Consider the following 20999-nt stretch of genomic DNA (forward strand, 5'->3'; position numbering starts at 1 on the left):
AAGTGCATACTTAAAAAATTTATATATAGTATAACCGAGAAAGAGGACTTTCAGAGAATATTAAATAAAGCTGAAGAGAAAAAAAATTAAAACTATAAATTAGAAATTAAAATTTGGTATTTGTTGCGTTTTCTTGTTTTTTAAATTTTATTTTATTAAATCTTTTGTTGTTGCGCGCGCATATATATTTTCTACATTTCTTGTTTCCTTTTTCTTTCAAATTTCAAATAAAATATACACGTTTTGCATTACACATGTATAAAAAACATAGCTAAGATTTCTCCCCTACTTTCAAGTCAGATTTTTGTACATACTAAAAAGTTCGCATCTTCTAAGTCAGAGTTTTGTACATACTAAAAAGTTTGCATCAAGAGAAAAAGAACAATAAATATTTTTTTCGTTATAATATTTTTTGTACACATTTCAAAATTCAATGTCAGTACTGAAAATCGGTGACACATTCAAGTCAAAAATTGTAGATTTTGCATACTGACAGTGTGAATCTTGAAAGACAGATAATTTGTATTATTGCTTTCCGCATTTGTTTCCAATGAAATAATAATTTGAGAAAAAACGCGCGAATGATCGATGATATACGTACGTGGAGTACATATATATATATATGCAAGAGGCGGAATCACAGACAGTATGTCCTATTACAGAAAAGCGATGCAGCAATGATACTCAACATCATTCACGCGCTCGATAACGTGCACAGTGAAAGTTTTGCGTGAGACGCACTTTTTAAAATGTATAACCGTAAACAAATCTAACAATGTGAACATTGCGTGATCGCGCAAAGAAAATCAGAGCTGATAAAAAAATCTAACAACGAATCGCGGACAGATGAAATTGTGTAACGGGGGGAGTAATAGACTGATAAAAACACAAAACTCGGATCTGCGACGATATATCTCCCTTATCTGTTTCTCGTGATTCACTCGATACTGTGTTCTAGCTTTACATATGTGCACGTAATTGATACGATTGGACGAGTGGCGGCAAGTTACAGTTGGTGAACAAAGTGCAAGGCTAGTGTGCAAGATTTTGGTTACATGTCATGTGAGACGGAGTGTGGAGTCACAGGACACTCAATTTAACTCACGTACCGTTTGCTATACCTATTTAAAGTACGAGGTCTTGGCTCGAGTGTGAGGTTTGTATCATTTTTTTTTTTTCACATAAATTATCAAAAGAAGTTCTGTGTGATGATGATAAAATAAATTTATATCGTGCTTTGTAGATCAATATTCACATGTGTATGATGTAATGCATACTCAACTATATGTGTTGTGTAATGCACCAAAGAGACAATAATTTTGTCTTAAAAATATTGGACAATATTCAAAATTGAAATATCTCACGTGTGCATATAAAGAAAATTGATTCGGAATCAATTAAAAGATGCAATGTTACACATGAATGTTTTCTTTTGTTGTTGTAGATAAATTGCAGACAGTGTTAATTACACAACTGAATTATGTTGCTCAACGTAAATAAAGAATTGGCTCCTATAAAGTCACATTATTTTCTGTTCAATGCTGGTAAGTTTATTTAAAATGTTACTGCTCTATATGCTACAGAAACTCTCTCTTTACGTTTTGTAATAATGTCACCTGTTTACAGCAACGGGACCAATGGTACAATTTCTTCCAACAATTGGAAAACAATTGGGTTTTTCTCCAACAATGGTTGGCATAATATACACAGTATTACCTATTTCTGGTTTAGTTGCAAAACCACTATTTGGCAGTTTGGCTGATAAGTTTAAGTTGCACAAGACTTGTTTCCTGATATTCCAAGCTCTATTAACAGTAGCATTCTTTTCCATTTATTTTATTCCTGAAATAGACAAAAGTGCAAATGTCACTCTTACTTGTGACAAGAGCATTCCGTTCATAGAAATTTGTCCCGAAAACAAATTTTCGGAAGATGCGTTAAGTCCTGTAATAACCAATACTCACAAAGACTCATTTTGTAAGGTATGTATAAATAAGTTTTGATCTCTCCTACATGTGTTTTATTTCAATAGTTAAATAAGTAATAAGGATATATTCATGTTTGTGCGTAGTTACTTTGTAAAGGGCCATCTCATGGCTACATAGAGATAAATAACAAGAATGTTTCTGCGAATGGCACTTTTGAATTTGGTGCAGGATTTGATGTATATGACGACTTGAATGTAAGAGAAATTCATTATACAGATAATAAAATCCAACACATATTTTATTATAAGAATAACAGTTAACTTTATATTACAAATAAAACAAAAAAAAAACAATTTATAGGTGGAATGCGTGAATGTAAGAGTGCGTACATTTGTAGATGGTGTCGCACATGTTCCCGCATGCGGAGACCAATTGAGAACATCGTGTACAGTAGTTTGTCCAACTAATAATGCGTTTAATTATCTGCTACAAGAAGCTAAGGATTCCCAGAATGATATGAAACATTCTACATATCAGTTTCACTTATTTTTATGGTTTGCCTTGTTAAGCTGGATTGGAATGGCTGTTGTAGTTAGCATAGCAGATGCAATCTGTTTTAGTCTTCTTGGTTTGTGTTATTTCTTAAAAAATAACGTCACTATTGAATTCAGCGTTTTGCAGTTTGTTTGTTTGTTTGTTTGTTTTTTTTAATCACTTCAGGTTATGAGAGAAGAAGCGATTACGGCAAACAGAAAATGTGGGGCGGTATTGGTACTGGTGTCTTTTGCATAAGCGCGGGCTACATGGTAGATTTTTTCAGCAAAAAACAACATGAGAAAGACTATAGTTGTATATTTTACATCATGTTAGTAGCCATGATCGGCGATATTATGGTGTCTGCAACACTAAAAAAGGTACAGAAGATCTAAATATGTAATCAATGAAACCAAATTTTGAACTAAAAAGGTGAAACAAAAGTTCCTGGTGCTTCTTATTTATCAAGAGAATCCAAAATTGGCAGGTAATGGGAGAAAGCAGTATCGTTACAGAAAAATCCTGAATGCTCTACGGACGAACCATCGTTATTGCGGGAGTTCTTGAACGTTATCAAAGAGGGAAGAGTATTAGTGTTTGCCTGGTGGTGCATAGGTGCAGGGATGTGCACGGGAGTCATTTGGAACTTCTTGTTCTGGTACACGGAAGACTTGACGACCGATGATACATGGATTAAAACTCTTCAGGGCCTTATGACTGGCGTTCAATGTTTCCTAGGAGAATTACCATTTAATTTTATGTCGGGTAACGTGTTAAAAAAACTCGGCCATATTAACGTCATGAGTCTCGTGTTGCTCATATATGCAATTAGGTAAGTAACAAGTTTTATTTTTGGTTTCTTTGTACATATCTATAAATGTTAAAATATATAAATTTTTCTTTTGCAGATTTATGGCATATAGCATCATATCAAATCCTTGGCTGTTCTTAATTCTTGAATTGCTCCACGGACCCTCATTCGGTCTGTGTTGGCCGACAATGGTATCTTATGGTGACAAAGTGACACCATCTGGTACGAAAGCCACCATGCAAGGATTTATTGGTGCTGTTTTTGAAGGAATTGGTTAGTTAATATTTGAGAGTGTTCATCCTCTCTTTCGGTTTTAGCATAAATCTTTCATTTATTGTTTTAGGAGTTGCAAGCGGCAGCTTCATATGTGGTCGCTTAATGGATATTTATGGTGGAGTTGTAGCAATGAGAAGTTTTTCAGCTGGTGCACTTGTGTGGTTAACCATGTTTTGGTTGATGGAACTCTTATTGCGGAAGATGAAGGCTTATCCTTTGCACCGAGGCCATAATCGTGAGTAACGATTATGTGGATATGTAAATATTGTAATAAAGCAAACAGTTATAGGAGAACCATTTTCTCGACTCGTAGTTAAAATGGTTTCGTATGTTTTGTGTAAATGTAAAAAAGTATAATATATATATATATATATATATATATCAGAGAATCATTAAAATTAAGATCGCGGAATTAAGATAAGAGGTATCTTGTGTTTGCTTCGTGTTTTTACACACACCAGTTAGGCATCTTTCTCTTACATAATGAACATATATAAAGTCTATATTCTTCCCGATTTCTTTCAGACTTAGCAAATTATGCCAATCCAGATGACGCTATTTTAATGACGATAAGTCAAGAATTGCAAACTTATTAAAATTATAAATTAAAACAATTTTACAACTTGTATGGTGTGAAAATATTGCATAGTTAAATCTTAACAAAATTATCGTTGTTTTTTTACTATAATTCTTCATATTGACAAAAATAGTGTCGTAATTTTGTGGTATAACGAATTTACTTATTCAGTATTATGTATTGTAAATTATACTGCACACGTTTTTACCATAATATATACTTTTGTAACATATGTTTTCTTGGTTATTTACCTTCGTGTTTTCATGCGAATAGATAAAAACTTCGCAAAAATATCCGGAAATATAACGTCGTAGATGTATACTTACAGAAGATTGAAAAGCTAAAGGGAAGGAATAGTTGGAACAACATACGTTGGGCAAGAACAAAGATTAATACATTACCAAAATTGGTCAGCAAAATATCTCAACCATTTATTCACTGTGAATTCATTTTCCAAGAGAGGAGATATATCAATGCTAACAAACTTAGCATGCCTGCTCGATTGCAACCAGTCAATTAGCACAACTTTTTTTTATGAATCTCATCTACTCTATCAATAAAAAGCTACAAATAACTTTCTTCTTATATGTGCCGCGAATCTTTGTCGCGGCCATTCGTTTGTAAACTTTGATAATAGTCCCGTATATTGTTTTGTAGGCGATATACGAGAAGCTTATGTCGAGGCAAACATTTCCGCAGCGTTAGTCTTGTTTTGACAATGGTGGTCGTTGAACGATAGAACGTGACGGTGAAGTGACTTGACTGCTACTTGGTACGGGTTCTATCATAGCTTGTAGATTCGGAATCTCGCCCGTTGAAGTGTCGCAACAATCGTTCATAATGATTCCGGCGCCTGGATGAATAAATGCGAGGCTGCCCTCACTGGACGAGGCCAAGCTGGTTGAGAGAGGTGGGGATCGCTCTTTAGGCGAAGCTGAAGAAGCGGGATTAGCCATCGGCGATGTATTGGAGTACGTTGCAGTCTCCAGTTTGCCGTGAAGCTCAAGTATACGACTCTCTAAAAGTAGAATTATTTCTACTTGCGCCTGATATTTCGATTCTACAGTTTCCAATTCAAACGCATGCCGATCTTTTGTCTCTTGCAAGAGTCTTTGGAGATTCACCAGTTGCGCTTCTGTGCGCGCCTCTTTGTTCTCTACCTCACTCAAACGTGCTTTCAGCGCTTCCAAGTGTGATGTTCGCGATTCCAACTGTCGTCGAATGTCTACAAAATAAAATTTTAACCGTAATTCATTTTTCTTCGAGAAATGATACTGGTTTGTGTTTGGACACACTTACTATTTAATTCTTCTGTATATGCTTTCTGAATTAGCGTCGTTTCATGCTTAACTGTTGGCGTAAAAGTAGCTATATTTTCTTCTAATTTCCATTTTGCCTGTGCACAATGATATAAATATTATTTCTGTGAATGTGCGATTTATTAAAATATTTGTAATTATTTAATTTAAAATAACTTTACCTCTCCTGAAAGAACAAATTTTTTCTGCATGGTATCCATTATACGTTCCAGTTCTTTAGATCGGTCCGCAGCTTCAAGTGCTGTCTTAAGTTGGTGTCCCGCGTTGAAAAGTTCCGCTTCAGTAGAACGAAGTTGTTGTTGTGTTTCCGTTGCTTTCTTTTGTTCACTTTTTAATTCTAGTTCAAGACACTCTAAGCGTTCTTTGAGTGTATGACTTTGTTGTTGTTCTTCGGTGCACTACGTATGCATAAAGTAATTAATTTTACACATATATATATGTATATAATTTATGTATGTACGCATATATGTATATGTATAGGTGGTTGGGTGTGTGCATAGAAATATAACTTTACAATTTTTTTTACAATGAAAAAATGAAATAGAGTTTTAAAACGTCATACTTTAGTTTGCCAATAATGCATAGCTTCCTTATATTGTTCCTCAGCGAGATGTGCTGCTTTTTTATTATGTTCTAATTGTGCTTTTAGGTCTTCAATTTCTCTCTCGAACAATTTTAAACGTTCGGTCTACAAAAACGTACAATCCAAAAATCGATCAGAAGTTGTATCAGAGCTTGATAAATATTATTTATGAATAGAATATATAAACGGACCAGAGCAACATTATGCTCTTCCGAAGCTCGTGAATCCCTCAATTTACCGACTAAACGCCGATTACGCTCGGCATAAACCTCTCGTCGTTGCCGTTCAAACTGTAGCTGCATTTGTGTAAGTTGAAAGTTGATTGATAACTGATTAGCACAAAGCGAATCTATACCATCGTCATCTCCTTTGTCCTCTTCGACATCTTCTTCGCCCTTCTTCTTTTGTTTCTGTCTGGCACCGTTTGTTCCTGTAAATACTCTGGTATGTTATCTCATTCGTTTTAAAAGTTTCGTTATTCTACATTATATGTATATGTTGTTCCATATTTACTAGTTTTGCTAGAGAAGTTATTCACTCTTGTACATGTCTCAATATACCGATCGAGCATGTTGATCGGCAACAGTCTTGAATCGGAACACTCTTGACTAAAGTTTTGACTGTTCTGATCTAACATTCCCAGCAACAAGTGTTTATACGGAAATAAATCGCATGTCTGGGTGCCAGCATTCTCAAACTTTTTCACTGATTTGGCTGTCACATCCTCGCTGTTATATTTTTTCTGCATTCTTATATCAGGACAAGATTTGGAGTGTCGAATCTGCGAATACAACATATGTTCTCGCTATAACTGCAAACGCAAAGTATTATCGCGCGCAACAATTTTCGAAAAGATTTCTTAAACTTATCTCACCGTGTGCGTTACTTTCGAGTTTGATTTTTCCACTGGATTCTGATATTGAGAATATAATCGAAGTTTATAAACCTTTTGCGATAAATCGGTTGTAGAACCGTACGTGTTTTTCTCACTTTGGTCTTCAGATTGCGATTCGATGTATTTTGGCATTTCAGCTACTCCATTGCCGTGCGAACTGACGATTTCCAAAACCTATATTTACAAATCACACCAATAATATGTTTTCTCGTTAATTTATCGTGTGCGTATTTAAATCGTTGACCAAACCTCTTGATCTTCTTGCCAAGAATCATTTTTCCCGTTCTGGCGCATAGCTATTTCTAAAAGCCTTTCGTTTTCTTCGTTATTACTCGTTACTTTTTGCGGCTGTAGGACACTTTGTCTGTCCATCATAATTTTGTTTAATTTATGAGACAGAAATCCGTGTGTACTTGTTGCCATATCCGTATTTCTCGCTCCTGAACCAGAATATAAACTTACAGGAGTGGGCGTTGACGGTCGAGAGGATGTGCCATTGCCTAATGCGTTCAAAGCACGTACCGCGCTAGATCCAACAGGCAGTTGTCTCGTTGATATCTTTCGCAAATCCTACATGTGCGAGAAATACGATATATAAAAATTCTTCTATATGTAAAAAAAACATTATCCGTCATACTTACCTTGACAGGAGTTGTCTCGGGAGTAGCTTCTATAGCAGCCTCAGGTGGAGAAGTACCGCTTCGGTTGTTATTAGGTGTTGGAGGAGCAGAGCGCGGCTCGTGAGATGTATTTTGAAACGGTGGACTATGTGGTGACATTGTCATGCTTGGTGACCAGAACGTATCCTCCTCTCCATTGCTCTCATTTATCTCTGTAGTTGTCACTCCCTCATAAATATTTATCGGCGCGCAAGTAGTGGAAGATTGATCTGTAGATACATAAAATAGAATGTAATTTTCATTTTTCATTTGAGAGAATATGCGCATAAATATGATAATAAAGCTGACCTAGAGGTGGAGTGCATCGAGAATTAGCTAAGCCTAATATTTCTTCTCGATATTTATCTAACGTAAAACGGCCACATTCTATCACAATATCGTGATGTTCCATCTTTTTCCATCTGTTACGCAATAAATGTATAACAATACTTTGTATAAATAATATACCGTAGCAAATATGAGATACATTGTATATATAATAAATATATATGTACATATATGTGTACCTAGTGGCTGAAATTTCCGCATCTTTGGATGCTGTAACAAGCAAAGGGTGCACACGCACAGAATCCAACATAGGTCTAATAGTATGAGTAAATATGGCCAATTGCTCACGTTGAACATACTGTTGCTTCAGGTATGACATAAAATTGCAAGGATACATTGCATACAGTCTATGAAACAAGTTGTACAATCCTACCTATAATAATATGACAAATGGTTTGTTAACTTCTTTTTATTTGTTAACACTTTGCTCACATATAAACAGTCATAAACACTTTACCTGCAAATGTATGAGATGCAAGTGATCCTTGCAGATGACATTTGTAGTCAAAGTAAAAGGAGTAGGAGAAAGTAAAGACAATTGATGATGATAAGAGGCCAATCGGCCAAATACCTCAAATATTTCTGGTAGATATGGCCCTAGAGCAGCAGGTAACATTGGTAACAACATTACTAATAAAAGAAGGGCACTCATAAGTGGTACTATATCTGCCTCCACCTTGAAAAATATAAAAATCTTGTACAACTATATATCTACTTTCTTTTGGGATGTAAGAGCTTACACACCAACATGTATCTATACATAGTATCAACTTTTTTATGTATTACGTATTCAAAAATAATTTGCTTATATATTTAGAGTATCAAGGACTAGTTATTAATACTTAATAATTTTATTTGTCTCTAAAATTTGTATCTAAAAAAGTAAGAGAAGCACGTATTACCTTAAGTAATTTGAGTAAATCTCTGAATAAAGCATGATTGGCTAGCTTGTACAACCAAGTTGGCTGACGCCTGGCTATAAGTCCAAGCAGTGTAAGTGCCTGTATTCTCTGTTTACTATTACTAGTAGGCTTTGAAAGAATGTCTGATAAACGATCCAACAAGTGTTTGTCATGCGGATCTCGAACTCCTGCTAATACTTCAGCCGTCCTTGCAGAATTTGTGGAAAGGTAATAATCAAATAATCCATTTATCAACCAACTATCCTTAGCTGCAGATAAAGTAATACAATTAGATATATAGCTATAAAACACACATGAGAACAAATCAAACGCACATATTGATACTTACTGCACAGAAATTGGTCGTGAAATACTTTCTTGATCTCCTCAACCTCTCCGAGCTTATTAGACTCCAAATGATGGAATAATTCGGCAACATTTGCAGGACCAATGTTCATATTGACGGCACAATTGACAGCTCGGCTCAGAGGATGCTATTTTATCATGATCATTTAATCAGGCTTTGGAAATTATTTTAACGATGTTGCTTTGAGCCGTATGCCATCTGTCATGCGAGATAGGCATTGTATGAAGCGACAGATACGCTAGAATACCTACGAGAAAAGATCTCGCGTAAAGAGTGGGCACAGATAACATGAAAGTCAAAAGATAACCCTGATCTACTGTGTACCAATAGTCAAGTTTGCAGTTACCAAGTGACCAGTAGTTGCAAACTCTTCTAACAATGGGAATTAAACTTAGGCAAGATTGAATCGACTGTTCTACCTGAAAGCGTCGCTGTACATGATTGTGCAATTATTCGCGTATAAATTATCCGTCGCTTTTATACAAATTGTCAGTGTGTGCATTTTTTTTTTTTTTCACTACACGAAAAAATTATCGGTCTCGCTCTATTGGAGTAACCCCGCGAAACTGTCATTTTCGATACTGACCGGTCAAACGCTGATCGTCGTGAAATGACACAATACGCGCTAGTTGCGTTTATCGAATAATCGCGACGAGTTTTCCGTGTTTTCAGACAAGCTAACAGAGCAAACTCACCCGAATTTCATCGAGTATTTCAAGCAGATTTCTGTAAGTTCTATGGCGACTGGCGAATTCGAACGGGGGTCACTTCCATATATCTTCTCCGGACCAGCTTTTGTGCTGCCATCTGACAGCTGTGGATACATTCGGAGACTGTACGGAGACTGGGGAGACGCAATTAGCGAATAGCGCTATGAAGGCATTTGGGTAGCCAATAAGATCGTCCACTTTGTGGACACGAGTTGTGCGCTTGACTGTACCGTATGTAACCTTAACAGAAATTGGTTGTCAAGAGTCAAGTGTCGAGAGTACGGAAGCGGGCGACAGCGCGAGAAGAGTTCACTCACCGGAACTGACCGGAACCAATGACGTTATTTCAAAGGAACAAACAGTTGAGACAAATATATAATCTGTGCATGATGTAAAGAAAATGTTTTTTTACATCATGCGTCAGTATACGCGCATCCACTCTGCAATACTACAATGTCAGCTGTCTGTTTGTAATTGTGTATTTTGAATTTTAGCTATGCAGGTCTTAAAAAAATGTCCGAGACAACACTATGCAGCGCTCAATCGGGTATTTCATTTCTCACCCAAGAACGTTTATCTTCCACGGGAAAAATTTTGTTGCAACGTTAAGTACCCGAGTTGTGCGCATAATAATGGAGCGCACAGGTTACTGCTTCCCATGTCTTATCACGCAAGTATCTATTGGGAATGTTTGTGATTGTTTTCTCTTATTTGTAATGTATTTATTATAGTTTTTATATATTTAGGTAATTTTTAATTTGTCTCAAAAAAACAATTTTTATATTACAAAAATATCATTAATGGGAGTGTATCTAATTTTATAGGTTTACAAAAAAATATACAAAGAACTCCAAGCTATGCAGGTTGCGTTATTGTCTGGCAATTTTAGTTTCTCTCCAAAAACCAACACCATTCGATATTTTAATACAACGTGTAGCAATTCCAACAAGCAATCATCCAAAGAATCAAGTTCTGGAAATTCTGACAAGGAACCTGATAAAAATGAGGAAATGAGAATACTTATGCGTAAGATCACTATATGGGCTGTGATACTGTATGTTCTCTTAATTGTGTTAAAACAACAGATGGGCACAAGTACAGAAGTAAGTTTTTTTTTTATCACATTTAACAGTTAAAAACATCGGACATTATTGTTTGCTTATAAGCAGTGTTTCAATAGCCAGCAGCTTCTGTGTCTTGGAATGAATTTGTATATGAGATGTTGAGCAAAGGAGAGGTTGAAACAATTATAGTAAATCCCGCTATTGAACACGTTATAATTATGGTACACAATGGTGCTATTATTAGGGGAAGGAGGACTCCCTTTAAGAGATATCACATGGCAGTTCCTAACATTGAGAATTTTGAAGAGAAATTAAGAAAGGTGGAGAAAGATCTTGGCATAAAACCTGGTAAAGTATCTACAATATGTCAAACATACAACTGGATTGTACATTTTCATTAATTCTCTTCACGAGAAAGGAAAGAGATGATTAGCTATCTGTCAATCACGGCAGCAGGAAAGTAAAGTATATAACAGTGAAAGTTTTCTTTTCCTCTCGCCGAAGCGAATTATTGAGCTTTTGTATTTCTCAAAGTGTTCATTATATATAAAATAAGAATGAATTTCAGGCCAAGAAGTACAAGTGATTTATGAGAGAAGACTGGAATATGTAGCGAGTATTATAAGATTTTTGCTTATTGGGTTGCTAGCTATGGCTGTCCTTACCTTTATGAGAAAACGTTTCTCTTTCAAACCCATGGAGTTTATCTCACAAATGAAACAAGCAAAGTTCACTTTGGTGGAACCGTTAATGGGGAAAGGTAAAGGTGTACATTTTTCGGACGTAGCTGGATTAAAGGAAGCTAAGATTGAAGTAATGGAGTTTGTCGATTATCTCAAGCATCCGGAACGTTACAGAACACTTGGCGCTAAGGTGCCGCAAGGTAAGTTTAAATGTACATATATGTGTGTGTGAGAAACTTAATAATAGTTAAATTAATATTTTTAATTTTAAAAAATTATGGATCACATGTCTCTTATTTTCAGGCGCTCTGCTTCTGGGACCTCCCGGTTGCGGTAAAACGTTGCTAGCTAAAGCTGTAGCGACCGAAGCAAGCGTCCCCTTTTTATCCATGAATGGTTCCGAGTTTATTGAAGTATTCGGTGGTTTAGGCGCTGCTCGTGTCAGAGACTTGTTCAAAGAAGCCAAGAAAAGGTTCGATTATTTTATTGTCTTTTTGAAGCTGGTTTGTAATATCTCTTAATATTTGTGTTTTGTAATTCTTTACAGAGCACCTAGTATCATATATATCGATGAAATCGATGCAATAGGTAAAAAACGTTCTGAAGGTTCACTTGGAGTCAGTAACAGCGAGTCTGAACGAACATTAAATCAGCTTTTAGTAGAAATGGACGGAATGATAGCAAAAGAAGATGTTATTATATTGGCTTCTACAAATAGGGCGGACGTGTTGGACAAAGCATTGTTGCGACCCGGCAGATTCGATCGGCACATTTTGATCGATCTTCCTACGCTAGAAGAGAGGCAACAAATTTTCGAAACTCATCTCAAGAGAATATCTTTACAAAGTGAACCTTCAAAATACTCAGGATATTTAGCTTATCTCACGCCAGGCTTTAGCGGTAATATAGCCTATATTTATTTATAAACACAAATGTTTCACATGTTATCTTCATCTGTTACACCAACTTTAACTTATTTCCAGGTGCTGATATAGCAAATGTCTGCAACGAAGCGGCTTTACACGCCGCGAGGGACAAAAAGAAACAAGTTGATGGTAGCGATCTTATGTACGCGATTGACAGAACAATTGGCGGTTTGACAAAGAGAAATAACCCATTGACGCCATCTACAAAACGAGTCGTTGCTTATCACGAAGCCGGTCACGCTTTAGTGGGCTGGTTGTTGGAACATACCGATGCCTTGCTCAAAGTGACGATAGTACCGCGAACCAACTTGAATCTGGGATTTGCACAGTACACTCAATCCGATCAGAAACTTCATAGTAAAGAGGAACTTTTCGAACGAATGTGTATGATGCTCGGTGGCAGAGTTGCAGAGTATATTACGTTTGACAAAATCTCAACGGGCGCGGAAAACGATTTGAAAAAAGTTACAAAAACAGCCTATCTTCAGGTGCAACAATTTGGAATGAGCCCAGCTGTGGGTTTAGTTTCTTTCAACGAGGAATACACTGATCCGGTACAGTATAAAATATTTTTACATAAATATTTAAAATATATATATATATATATATATTACTTTTTTCTTGTAGAAAAATAAAAAGCCATATAGTAAAAAATTGGCCAATTTAATGGATGCCGAAGTGAGGAGAATAATAGGAGAAGCGTACGAACAAACTCGACAGTTACTTTTAAAGAACAAGGACAAATTAACTGTGGTATGTGTATATATATATATCAAAAAATATTAAAACAAATAATCAAGTAATCAAATAATATTAAAAAGAATATGTAACATATTTCTGTCATATCAACAGCTTGCAGAAGCTTTACTAGAAAAAGAGACATTGACGTATGATGATGTGGAAAAATTAATCGGACCACCACCGTTTGGGAAAAAGCGACTTGTCGAGCCGGCAGAATTCGAAAAATCCGGGCCAGCGAGAGAATCCCCATCAGTAGACAGGATAACGGCGTAAAACATGTGTTTTATTATTTTTGTAGATATTTGTATAAAAACGTAGTATGATATAAAATATCTCAGGTTTTGATAAATTATTTACAAGATATTTGATTTAAAACCTTTTAAAAGTTCATCTTCATTGACTTTTAAAGTTGATTTGTTTTTTTATTTGATCTTGAGATGTTGAGACAATTTTTTTCGAGATTTTTTTTATGTCATCAATATATATATGTATATACACACAATCGCCATTATCGTGCTTTGCAACTGTTTATTTAAATAGTAAGAGAATAAATAAAACAAGAAGAAATAGAATAATTATACTTTTATTTATCAGATAAGGAACAAAACTTCGCTATATAACATAACAGCGTTGGAAATCTATAAAATTTATATATACAAATATATATTTTCGAGAAATATATATATGTACATAGAGTTATAAAAATCTACTAAAGATCTTAGATTTTTTACATTATCACTGTTTTTGTTGCTTTAAGTCAACGTGGGTTTTTTCTTCAATAAAAAATACATGCACGTATTTTTATTATGTAAATATATGTAATATATGAATAAAATATATATATATAATTTTGTGTGAAAAATCAGAATATAACATTATATCATGCACATCAAGGTAAAAGTTTCAGTTAAAGATAACTTTTTTTGATTTTTCTTTATTTGTTTTCTTAATCCTTTCTTTGAGCATATATCTCTTTCTCAAGTTTTTCTTATCACACATTTACTTACTCTTTAACGATTAAATCTTTGATAACACCATTCAAAGCTCGTTCCAAATGTGAGCCATCCCAATATACCTTGCCACAATGTTCGCAAATATAAAATACTTGCACGTTTTTCAAGACATTTATGGGGACTTTGTCAATTTGTATTCGCATCTGATACTTAGTTGTACATGTTGCTACATCGACTGTACCCGTGGACAGGTTCCACGTGCGATGCTCACTGTTCGTGAAATAATTCGGATTTCGAGGCAGCTCAAAACTGTCGCTCGAATTGTAATCATCGTTTTTCGATAGATTATCGGGCATACTGTCAGACGAGAGCCGATAATTGTTCATCTTTATAATCTTGGCAAAGCTAATTAAATATAAAAATTGTTTTTTTATCGTGTAAAAATATAAAAATAAAAACATTGTACAATTTATACATATATCGTGAAATTTATATAGATATTTCGAGTCATTAAAAATGTCACTTACTTTTGTACAATATCATCCATTAATTTTTTTGGAACTTTCACAAATTCGTCGCAGTTACATATTTGACATCGGCTAAAAATATCATTTTGCGTGACCACAACACCAAAATGATTCAAAACTTCGCGTAATTGTTTTTCAGGTGTGTCAGCGATTATTCTATAGCAACTCTCTAACGGTAGATATTGCTGAAACTGCGTTAGAGATATCATTAGAATAAAAGTTACACAATTAACACGTCAAAATAAAAGATCTAAAATATGATAATAAAAACACTTTACTTTTTCACAGTTTTTGTTACGTGTCAGAAAAACTCTGTTCTCACGCATTGCCAATTTGGCCGAATCGTCTCCGCCCTGATCAAATAACATATGCATGCAATCCACACCGCACATTCGCAATTTGATGCTCAAGCCACCTAACATCGAATCGCATACAACACGCCACGTATGAGCGGCGATTGAAAATTCATGTTGTCGTGATACAGATTGTCCATTTGTATTAACTTCATTTTGTTTCATCTTGCTCCGGATATCTGGTTCATTCTGAAACTCTTCCCCTTTATCTTCCCGTTTCTCATATCTATTACAGTTACCGTATCTATTTTGATTGCCACCTCTATTCTGATTATTGTATCTACGACCATCAAAATTATCGTATCTACGACCGTCATAATTATAGTGTTTATGACTATCATAATTATCGTGTTTACGACCATCATTATTATCGTGTCTACGATAGTTATCGTATTTTCTATAATTTGTAGGTCTTCCACTGTTAATTGTTTCATTATGCGGACGTCTATTCTGATTATATTGTTTATAATTATTCTGTTTTTTATAGTTAAGTTTCTCAATTAGCGGATGCCTGAAGAATCCTAAATAAGGTACACTCTGATTATTATCATAATTATCGTTGTTTCTTCGTTGACGCGTCTGTCTAGCGTCGTTAACTAATCCAATATTTGGATACTTCTGATTATTGTTACTTTGCGTGTATCTTTGATTTTCGTGTTTGAATGTAGGTCCGTATTTAGGTGCGATATTCTTCGGTGAAGCGCCCAAGTTTGCGCGATAATTCTCATTGCTTTTATTATTTGGTAAATTCAAATACATAGGTTTCTATAAAAAGAGATTTTAATGGCAAAAAACTGTGAATTGGCAATTAATTTATAAATATGTATTTATGTATGCGCATATACACATACATAAGCTAGATCAATAATGTAAAATAATTTTATTGAAAATATTAATGGATGTGGCAATCAAAAATAGAAGCAGCAAAAATACTTTTCTAGATAATATTCTTTATTTTTTGTACATACATGTTAAAAACAAAAATAAACATAAATGTACTTTAATGTGTGTTTAAAAATAAACACTATGTACTCACTATGGTCACTATTATAGTGAACTATCGACATCAACTTAGCAATTTTGAATAAACAAAAAAATATAAAAATAATTAGTTTTTCTTATTATCTTTTGCCACTTTATGTTATTGCATAGCGTACACATTAACATGAATTTATTGTAATTTTTTTATACCTTGTTTACAGGCACAAACTTATTTGTGTTTCCTTTGATTTGTGTGTGTCGAATATGCTGAATCTCAGCACAAATATCATCAAATGGTATTTCCATATTCAATGAAAATTCTCGTAGTACGTCATATATCTCCAATAAACAATATGCATCCAATGCTGTAAAATATAACATAGATACGAAAATATTTTATACTTCTTTTAATCTTTTTCATAATAAAAAAAAAAAAATTACCAACCAGCGTATATTATTTGACTTTCTCTCAATGGTCTCAGCTCCCAGTTAGAAAACTGATCGGATTTGTCAAGTCTTTGTCCAAAACATAATTCAACGAGTTTACTTAAGCTCTTGCCCGTAAAATTTGAATCGCCTTTGTATGGAAAAACAAAATTGTATTCTTCCACTAACTTCCTCCACAAAAGCATTAGATCTAAATAACCTTGGCCATATGTTTTGACGGAAGATAAAACAGGTAAACTGTTACGAATGACTGTCATGTCATTTGAAATTCCAAATCCTATGCATGATGTATAAAATTAGTTTTTAGAGAGAAAGAGAAAGAGAGATACATGTTAGTCAAATACAATAAATATAGCATACGAGATACTAAATGTGACACACTATGCAAACACATATACACACACACATATATAGTTTATACATATATAAAAAAAAGTAAATAAGATTCTATTCTTCAAACATTAAAAGCATATACCAATTTTGATAATATTCTTGTTCTCAAATAATGTGAGACCAAGTTCGGCCCAAAGTTCACTTAATTCATTACCAAGCGTAGTTACATCTAATATATAAACATTATCTTCGGTTGCTATTTGCATAAGAGCCAGTTCTGTTTGTTTAGTTCCTGTAGAGATATTATGTTAATACTTTTAAGTAAATCATATCCTCAAACTTTTTTTGTACTCAAGCATTATTTTTACCAAAACTAGGTTTCCATTCTAGATCAAGTCCAACCATATTTACACATTTCAATCCATTATCAAGGAATTCCTCAAATAAACGCCCGTTATCTATCACTTTGATAGATTCTCTTGGTAATTTTAAGATATGATAATGTATGTTATCTTCAGTACTACTGCTACCTGCTTCCGAATGTTCGTCTCTACTTGTGGACGCTCCTTCTTCGCTCTCTACAAACTGTGATATTAAAAAGCTATTCCGTTTAATACACAAGCATAAGAAATACAGATGAAATCATTACTTTGTTCTCCCGCAAATACTATGGCCCATGGCCATTGCTGTTTAGGTATATTATATTCTTTTGCCCAATATAATCCTTCTTCCGCATCATTAACATGAGTCAACATTGGGAGTAATTCTATTTGTAATTTAGTATCATTTCCAATGGCCTCTCGTACCATTTCTCTCCAACTTGCAACATCTATAGCAAAGAACAAAAAAAGTTGACATTTATTTTTATTTTTAAAAACAGTTACTCTTTATAAATCACCACATATGAAGTGGATATTTACTTAAGCTACCATCCACATAACGCTTATGTATAAGAAACTGTAAAGCGCCTTCATTTCGTTTTGTATTTAAATGAGGGCAAGAATCTGGTGATAAATTGTATTGTTTTATCAGACGTGCAATAAGTCTGCTTAAGGAACGACCTTGTGCTAGTGATACTTTAACTTCTGGTATGTCATTTTCACTGAAAAGATTCAATCCAGAATTGATTTTAATCTAGTGCCAGATGACCAAATACATTATTACTTACAAAACAAATTGTTCAAGAGTATGTTCTATATTTCTTCCTGGTGCTATTAAACTGTCTAGATAAGTTATTAAAGTATTTTGAATATCTGGACAATCAACTAAAAATTCATCTACTACTTGTTGCTTGTTTTGTAATATAAGGGGTAATAATAAAATTTTTGGATCTGAAAAGTGCTCCTGTAATTGCAGCATTGCTGCATATTGTGCAGCTTCTTTGTAATTTTTGTTACGTAACATTTCCTAGAAAAGATATATATATATAAAGCACATAAATAGTTAAACTACAATAAGTAAACTATACCTTTATTTCTGGCAAAAATATATCCTTATGGTCCACAAAACTGTATGTGGTAGATATTTTCTTGATCAGAAGCAGTTGTTTCATATGTTTCTGTCTTACTAATTTGAAGGTTGCTAACTTCAAATCAGGTACAAGAAATTCTGTATATCCATGTTTTCTTTCTTCCATCCAATTTGAAAATTCTTCTATCACTAAAAAGTATATAAAATATATAAGAGTAAAGTTGCTTGTTGTGATGATATATTATTATTTCTTGTAAAATAAATTCTTTTTTATAAATAAGAAATGTGTTTTTGATAACTTATTTATAATTGTGCAAAATATATTTCAAATGTGTTATTCCTTATTTTTAATATAAGATAAAAATACTAATGCTTTTGAAACCTTATTAAAATTGAATTACTAGTTTTCTAGATATATATGTATATATAGTATATTTTTTACTTGTGTGTGCTATAAAATAAATATTTGAATTTCTATATATAGTTATAATATAAATTTATATTGAAGTAAATATAAAACTATTGTGTCAAAAAACTATAATTAAATAAATAAACGTAAATAAACAATAAACAAATAAATCTAAGTTAATAACTAAACCTGCATATGCAAGTGATTTGCTGTTTGTATTTTGATCAAAATCTTTGGTATTGACAAGAATTCTTAGTGTGCTGAGATATGGATTTGGTGCTGTTTCAAAGTAATCCGTTAAAGTTTTGCTTACACCATCACATTTTTTCCCTGGAATTAATATAACAAGCGGTAAATATACAAGTAAGTGACAACACTTGTTTAACATGACAAACGATGTACATAAACTTACACAACCCCCACATTCGATGTAGAGTGTCAAGCCAAGATTTTGTGGCCTCGTCTATAGACGAGAAGAATAATAAATCCATATTACCGTTTTGATAATAACTTGTTTAAAGTTGTACTAATTCTAATTTTATCAATCACCTAATCCTTGCGTTTCAAGTCACAGATTTTTTACTATCGTTAGAACTACTTAAAAACTTGACGATAAAAAACACTCTGAACACATTACCAAGAGTCACGAAACGATAAAATAACAAAACTATATAGTATTCTTTTGCCACGACGCAACGATATTTAATACCTATTGTGACTCGTGATAAAACCAGGGGGTTTTACCTACTATACGTCACACTCTCTGAAGTTTGCGCCATTTGTTTTGTTTCTTGGTCGGAAAAATTGAAAGGAGGCCATCCACCGAAGCACAGTCTCTTGCTTAATGTATAACGCATGTAACGTAAGAGAATCAACCAATCAGAGTCTTCCAGAGCGAGAAATGGAAATGGAAATACAATACATAGAAGGCTGGATTGGTTAAATCTTTGACTATAATAATATATGCCCCCTGTTCCGTTATTACTGGCAGTACTGAGAATTTATAGGTTCATGTCACGTATCCTATAGATTGTTCAGTACTGCCAGTAATAACGGAACAGGGCCATGGACTGCTAGTAGCTAAGGCCTGGTTTATGCGGGCCTAAACTTTTAATATTTCTGCTTATACGCATTCGGCAATTTCGTATAAACAGAAGCATTGAAATCCTATAGTTGAACTGTACCAGTTCCAGCATAAGGTAACAGTTATTACTCGCATAAACAAGGCCTAAACAAGGCCTTATTTGCCCACATAAACCAGGCCTAACTATGCTTACAGCTTACGACTGTATTGTAGAACAGGCCTTAAATTCTTATCCTGACCGACTATGAACGTAACCGATCAGGATGTGAACCTCCTAGCCGGTCAGGATGTGAACCTAATCGGTCAGGATATGAACCTGACCAATCACTATGTGAATCTTTTTTTTTTTTTTAATTGAGTATTTTACGTGCCTTTAGCTACTCTAGGCTATTAAGACACATCTACTGTCGAAGTCAGTTGAATTTTTTATACTTTTTCATGGGAGGGGTTGTTTGCAGTACCAGAGAGAAGTCTGAGAGCAACCAGGCCCATAAGAGAATGTGTCATCACTTTTCCGCCCCGTAAACTAGCGCATTGTCCACGAGTGGTACACATTGGAACTACGCAGCCAGTCCACGAGCGACATGTCGGTGCGCTATGTCCACAGCGTGTGCGGTTCTATTCTGTGCTATGTGCACGAGTTTAAATGGTCACTTTCTTTAAGTGTGTGAGTATATTCGAGAGCGTGAATTTGATTTTTTTTGAAATTTAAAATGACCGATCTCGTGATGAGAAGATGAGAAAGGAAAACAGAAAAGGATAAGAAAAAACCATTGCAACTTTTCGTACAACATAAATGTGATATACCAGAAAAGATGTGATAGTCAAGAAAAGAATTTTATTTTAGCGAGCAACATCAGAATTCGTGGAGTGTAGTCAAATATCATCTCCTTTTACATCATCATTTGCTGTGCTCTGTGCTTTATAAATTTTATTTTATTTTCTTAAAAACACTACATATATATAGATACAAAATACACAAAAAACCATGTATATTATACAAAGGTGTTTTAACGGTACACAAATATAATGTCTGAAAAGTTGCAATTCCAAGAAATATAGCTTTCGTGCTTTTTTATTTAAAACTCTTTATCAATGTGTTTTCTAATTCCAAGTTTC

The 20999-nt window shown here is 34.2% G+C and overlaps 4 protein-coding genes across 9 annotated transcripts; 2 read left to right on the top strand and 2 right to left on the bottom strand.

Annotated features, from left to right (window-relative positions):
- The first annotated feature begins 645 nt into the window (after positions 1–645).
- LOC109853731 (major facilitator superfamily domain-containing protein 6) lies at positions 646–4358 on the top strand. Of its 2 annotated transcripts, none has more exons than XM_020426106.1 (10): positions 646–1156; positions 1445–1544; positions 1627–1982; positions 2072–2182; positions 2289–2556; positions 2649–2842; positions 2978–3294; positions 3371–3546; positions 3617–3784; positions 4075–4358. In XM_020426106.1, the coding sequence occupies exons 2-10, from the start codon at positions 1481–1483 to the stop codon at positions 4143–4145; spliced, it is 1725 nt and encodes a 574-aa protein (XP_020281695.1). In that variant the 5' UTR covers positions 646–1156; positions 1445–1480; the 3' UTR covers positions 4146–4358. The 2 variants fall into 2 exon arrangements, with proteins under 2 accessions (XP_020281695.1, XP_020281696.1); XM_020426107.1 differs by having other exon boundaries at positions 646–1152; positions 1443–1544.
- A 166-nt stretch (positions 4359–4524) lies between these two features.
- Positions 4525–9995, bottom strand: LOC109853729 (hamartin). Of its 2 annotated transcripts, none has more exons than XM_020426101.1 (15): positions 9895–9995; positions 9182–9446; positions 8833–9101; positions 8388–8606; positions 8110–8303; positions 7892–8004; positions 7565–7812; positions 7173–7493; positions 6903–7097; positions 6542–6809; positions 6220–6458; positions 6008–6133; positions 5607–5843; positions 5426–5522; positions 4525–5351 (listed from the first exon to the last, which is right to left on the bottom strand). In XM_020426101.1, exons 2-15 carry the CDS (start codon positions 9288–9290, stop codon positions 4828–4830), a joined length of 3159 nt encoding a protein of 1052 aa, XP_020281690.1. In that variant the 5' UTR covers positions 9291–9446; positions 9895–9995; the 3' UTR covers positions 4525–4827. The 2 variants fall into 2 exon arrangements, with proteins under 2 accessions (XP_020281690.1, XP_020281691.1); XM_020426102.1 differs by lacking the exon at positions 9895–9995 and adding an exon at positions 9619–9876.
- An 85-nt stretch (positions 9996–10080) lies between these two features.
- Positions 10081–13675, top strand: LOC109853730 (paraplegin). Of its 2 annotated transcripts, XM_020426103.1 has the most exons (10): positions 10081–10270; positions 10404–10579; positions 10734–11012; positions 11090–11321; positions 11542–11856; positions 11960–12128; positions 12204–12556; positions 12640–13136; positions 13210–13335; positions 13435–13675. In XM_020426103.1, exons 2-10 carry the CDS (start codon positions 10406–10408, stop codon positions 13594–13596), a joined length of 2307 nt encoding a protein of 768 aa, XP_020281692.1. In that variant the 5' UTR covers positions 10081–10270; positions 10404–10405; the 3' UTR covers positions 13597–13675. The 2 variants fall into 2 exon arrangements, with proteins under 2 accessions (XP_020281692.1, XP_020281694.1); XM_020426105.1 differs by lacking the exon at positions 10081–10270 and having other exon boundaries at positions 10500–10583.
- Positions 13676–13772: 97 nt separating this feature from the next.
- On the bottom strand, positions 13773–19715 carry LOC109853728 (exonuclease mut-7 homolog). 3 transcript variants are annotated; one of them, XM_020426099.1, is made up of 14 exons: positions 19209–19715; positions 18986–19126; positions 18386–18576; positions 18086–18324; positions 17838–18019; positions 17567–17746; positions 17286–17495; positions 17060–17209; positions 16583–16861; positions 16348–16502; positions 15789–15921; positions 15082–15677; positions 14804–14994; positions 13773–14681 (listed from the first exon to the last, which is right to left on the bottom strand). In XM_020426099.1, exons 1-14 carry the CDS (start codon positions 19285–19287, stop codon positions 14327–14329), a joined length of 3081 nt encoding a protein of 1026 aa, XP_020281688.1. In that variant the 5' UTR covers positions 19288–19715; the 3' UTR covers positions 13773–14326. The 3 variants fall into 3 exon arrangements, with proteins under 3 accessions (XP_020281688.1, XP_020281687.1, XP_020281689.1); XM_020426098.1 differs by having other exon boundaries at positions 15082–15921; positions 19209–19714; XM_020426100.1 differs by lacking the exon at positions 15789–15921 and having other exon boundaries at positions 15082–15345; positions 19209–19713.
- Between the last annotated feature and the right edge of the window lie 1284 nt (positions 19716–20999).

The sequence above is a fragment of the Pseudomyrmex gracilis genome, unplaced genomic scaffold (assembly GCF_002006095.1).
Source record: "Pseudomyrmex gracilis isolate BER0280 unplaced genomic scaffold, ASM200609v1 scaffold_53, whole genome shotgun sequence".
NCBI classification, from domain to species: Eukaryota; Metazoa; Arthropoda; class Insecta; order Hymenoptera; family Formicidae; genus Pseudomyrmex; species Pseudomyrmex gracilis.

What these genes read in the sequence shown, in the direction of transcription:
- LOC109853731 (XM_020426106.1), top strand. Translation starts at nt 1,481, where the DNA reads ATGTTGCTCAACGTAAATAAAGAATTGGCTCCTATAAAGTCACATTAT. An exon ending in TTATTTTCTGTTCAATGCTG is followed by an intron (nt 1,545 to 1,626) that starts GTAAGTTTATTT and finishes ACCTGTTTACAG; the next exon opens with CAACGGGACCAATGGTACAA. An exon ending in AATCTGTTTTAGTCTTCTTG is followed by an intron (nt 2,557 to 2,648) that starts GTTTGTGTTATT and finishes TAATCACTTCAG; the next exon opens with GTTATGAGAGAAGAAGCGAT.
- LOC109853729 (XM_020426101.1), bottom strand. Translation starts at nt 9,290, where the DNA reads ATGAACATTGGTCCTGCAAATGTTGCCGAATTATTCCATCATTTGGAG. An exon ending in TCACGACCAATTTCTGTGCA is followed by an intron (nt 9,102 to 9,181) that starts GTAAGTATCAAT and finishes CTTTATCTGCAG; the next exon opens with CTAAGGATAGTTGGTTGATA. An exon ending in ATATACAGAAGAATTAAATA is followed by an intron (nt 5,352 to 5,425) that starts GTAAGTGTGTCC and finishes TTTATTTTGTAG; the next exon opens with ACATTCGACGACAGTTGGAA.
- LOC109853730 (XM_020426103.1), top strand. Translation starts at nt 10,406, where the DNA reads ATGCAGGTCTTAAAAAAATGTCCGAGACAACACTATGCAGCGCTCAAT. An exon ending in TGCTTCCCATGTCTTATCAC is followed by an intron (nt 10,580 to 10,733) that starts GCAAGTATCTAT and finishes CTAATTTTATAG; the next exon opens with GTTTACAAAAAAATATACAA. An exon ending in TCTCACGCCAGGCTTTAGCG is followed by an intron (nt 12,557 to 12,639) that starts GTAATATAGCCT and finishes ACTTATTTCCAG; the next exon opens with GTGCTGATATAGCAAATGTC.
- LOC109853728 (XM_020426098.1), bottom strand. Translation starts at nt 19,287, where the DNA reads ATGGATTTATTATTCTTCTCGTCTATAGACGAGGCCACAAAATCTTGG. An exon ending in AGTATTTGCGGGAGAACAAA is followed by an intron (nt 17,496 to 17,566) that starts GTAATGATTTCA and finishes CACAGTTTGTAG; the next exon opens with AGAGCGAAGAAGGAGCGTCC. An exon ending in ATGGATGATATTGTACAAAA is followed by an intron (nt 14,682 to 14,803) that starts GTAAGTGACATT and finishes ATATTTAATTAG; the next exon opens with CTTTGCCAAGATTATAAAGA.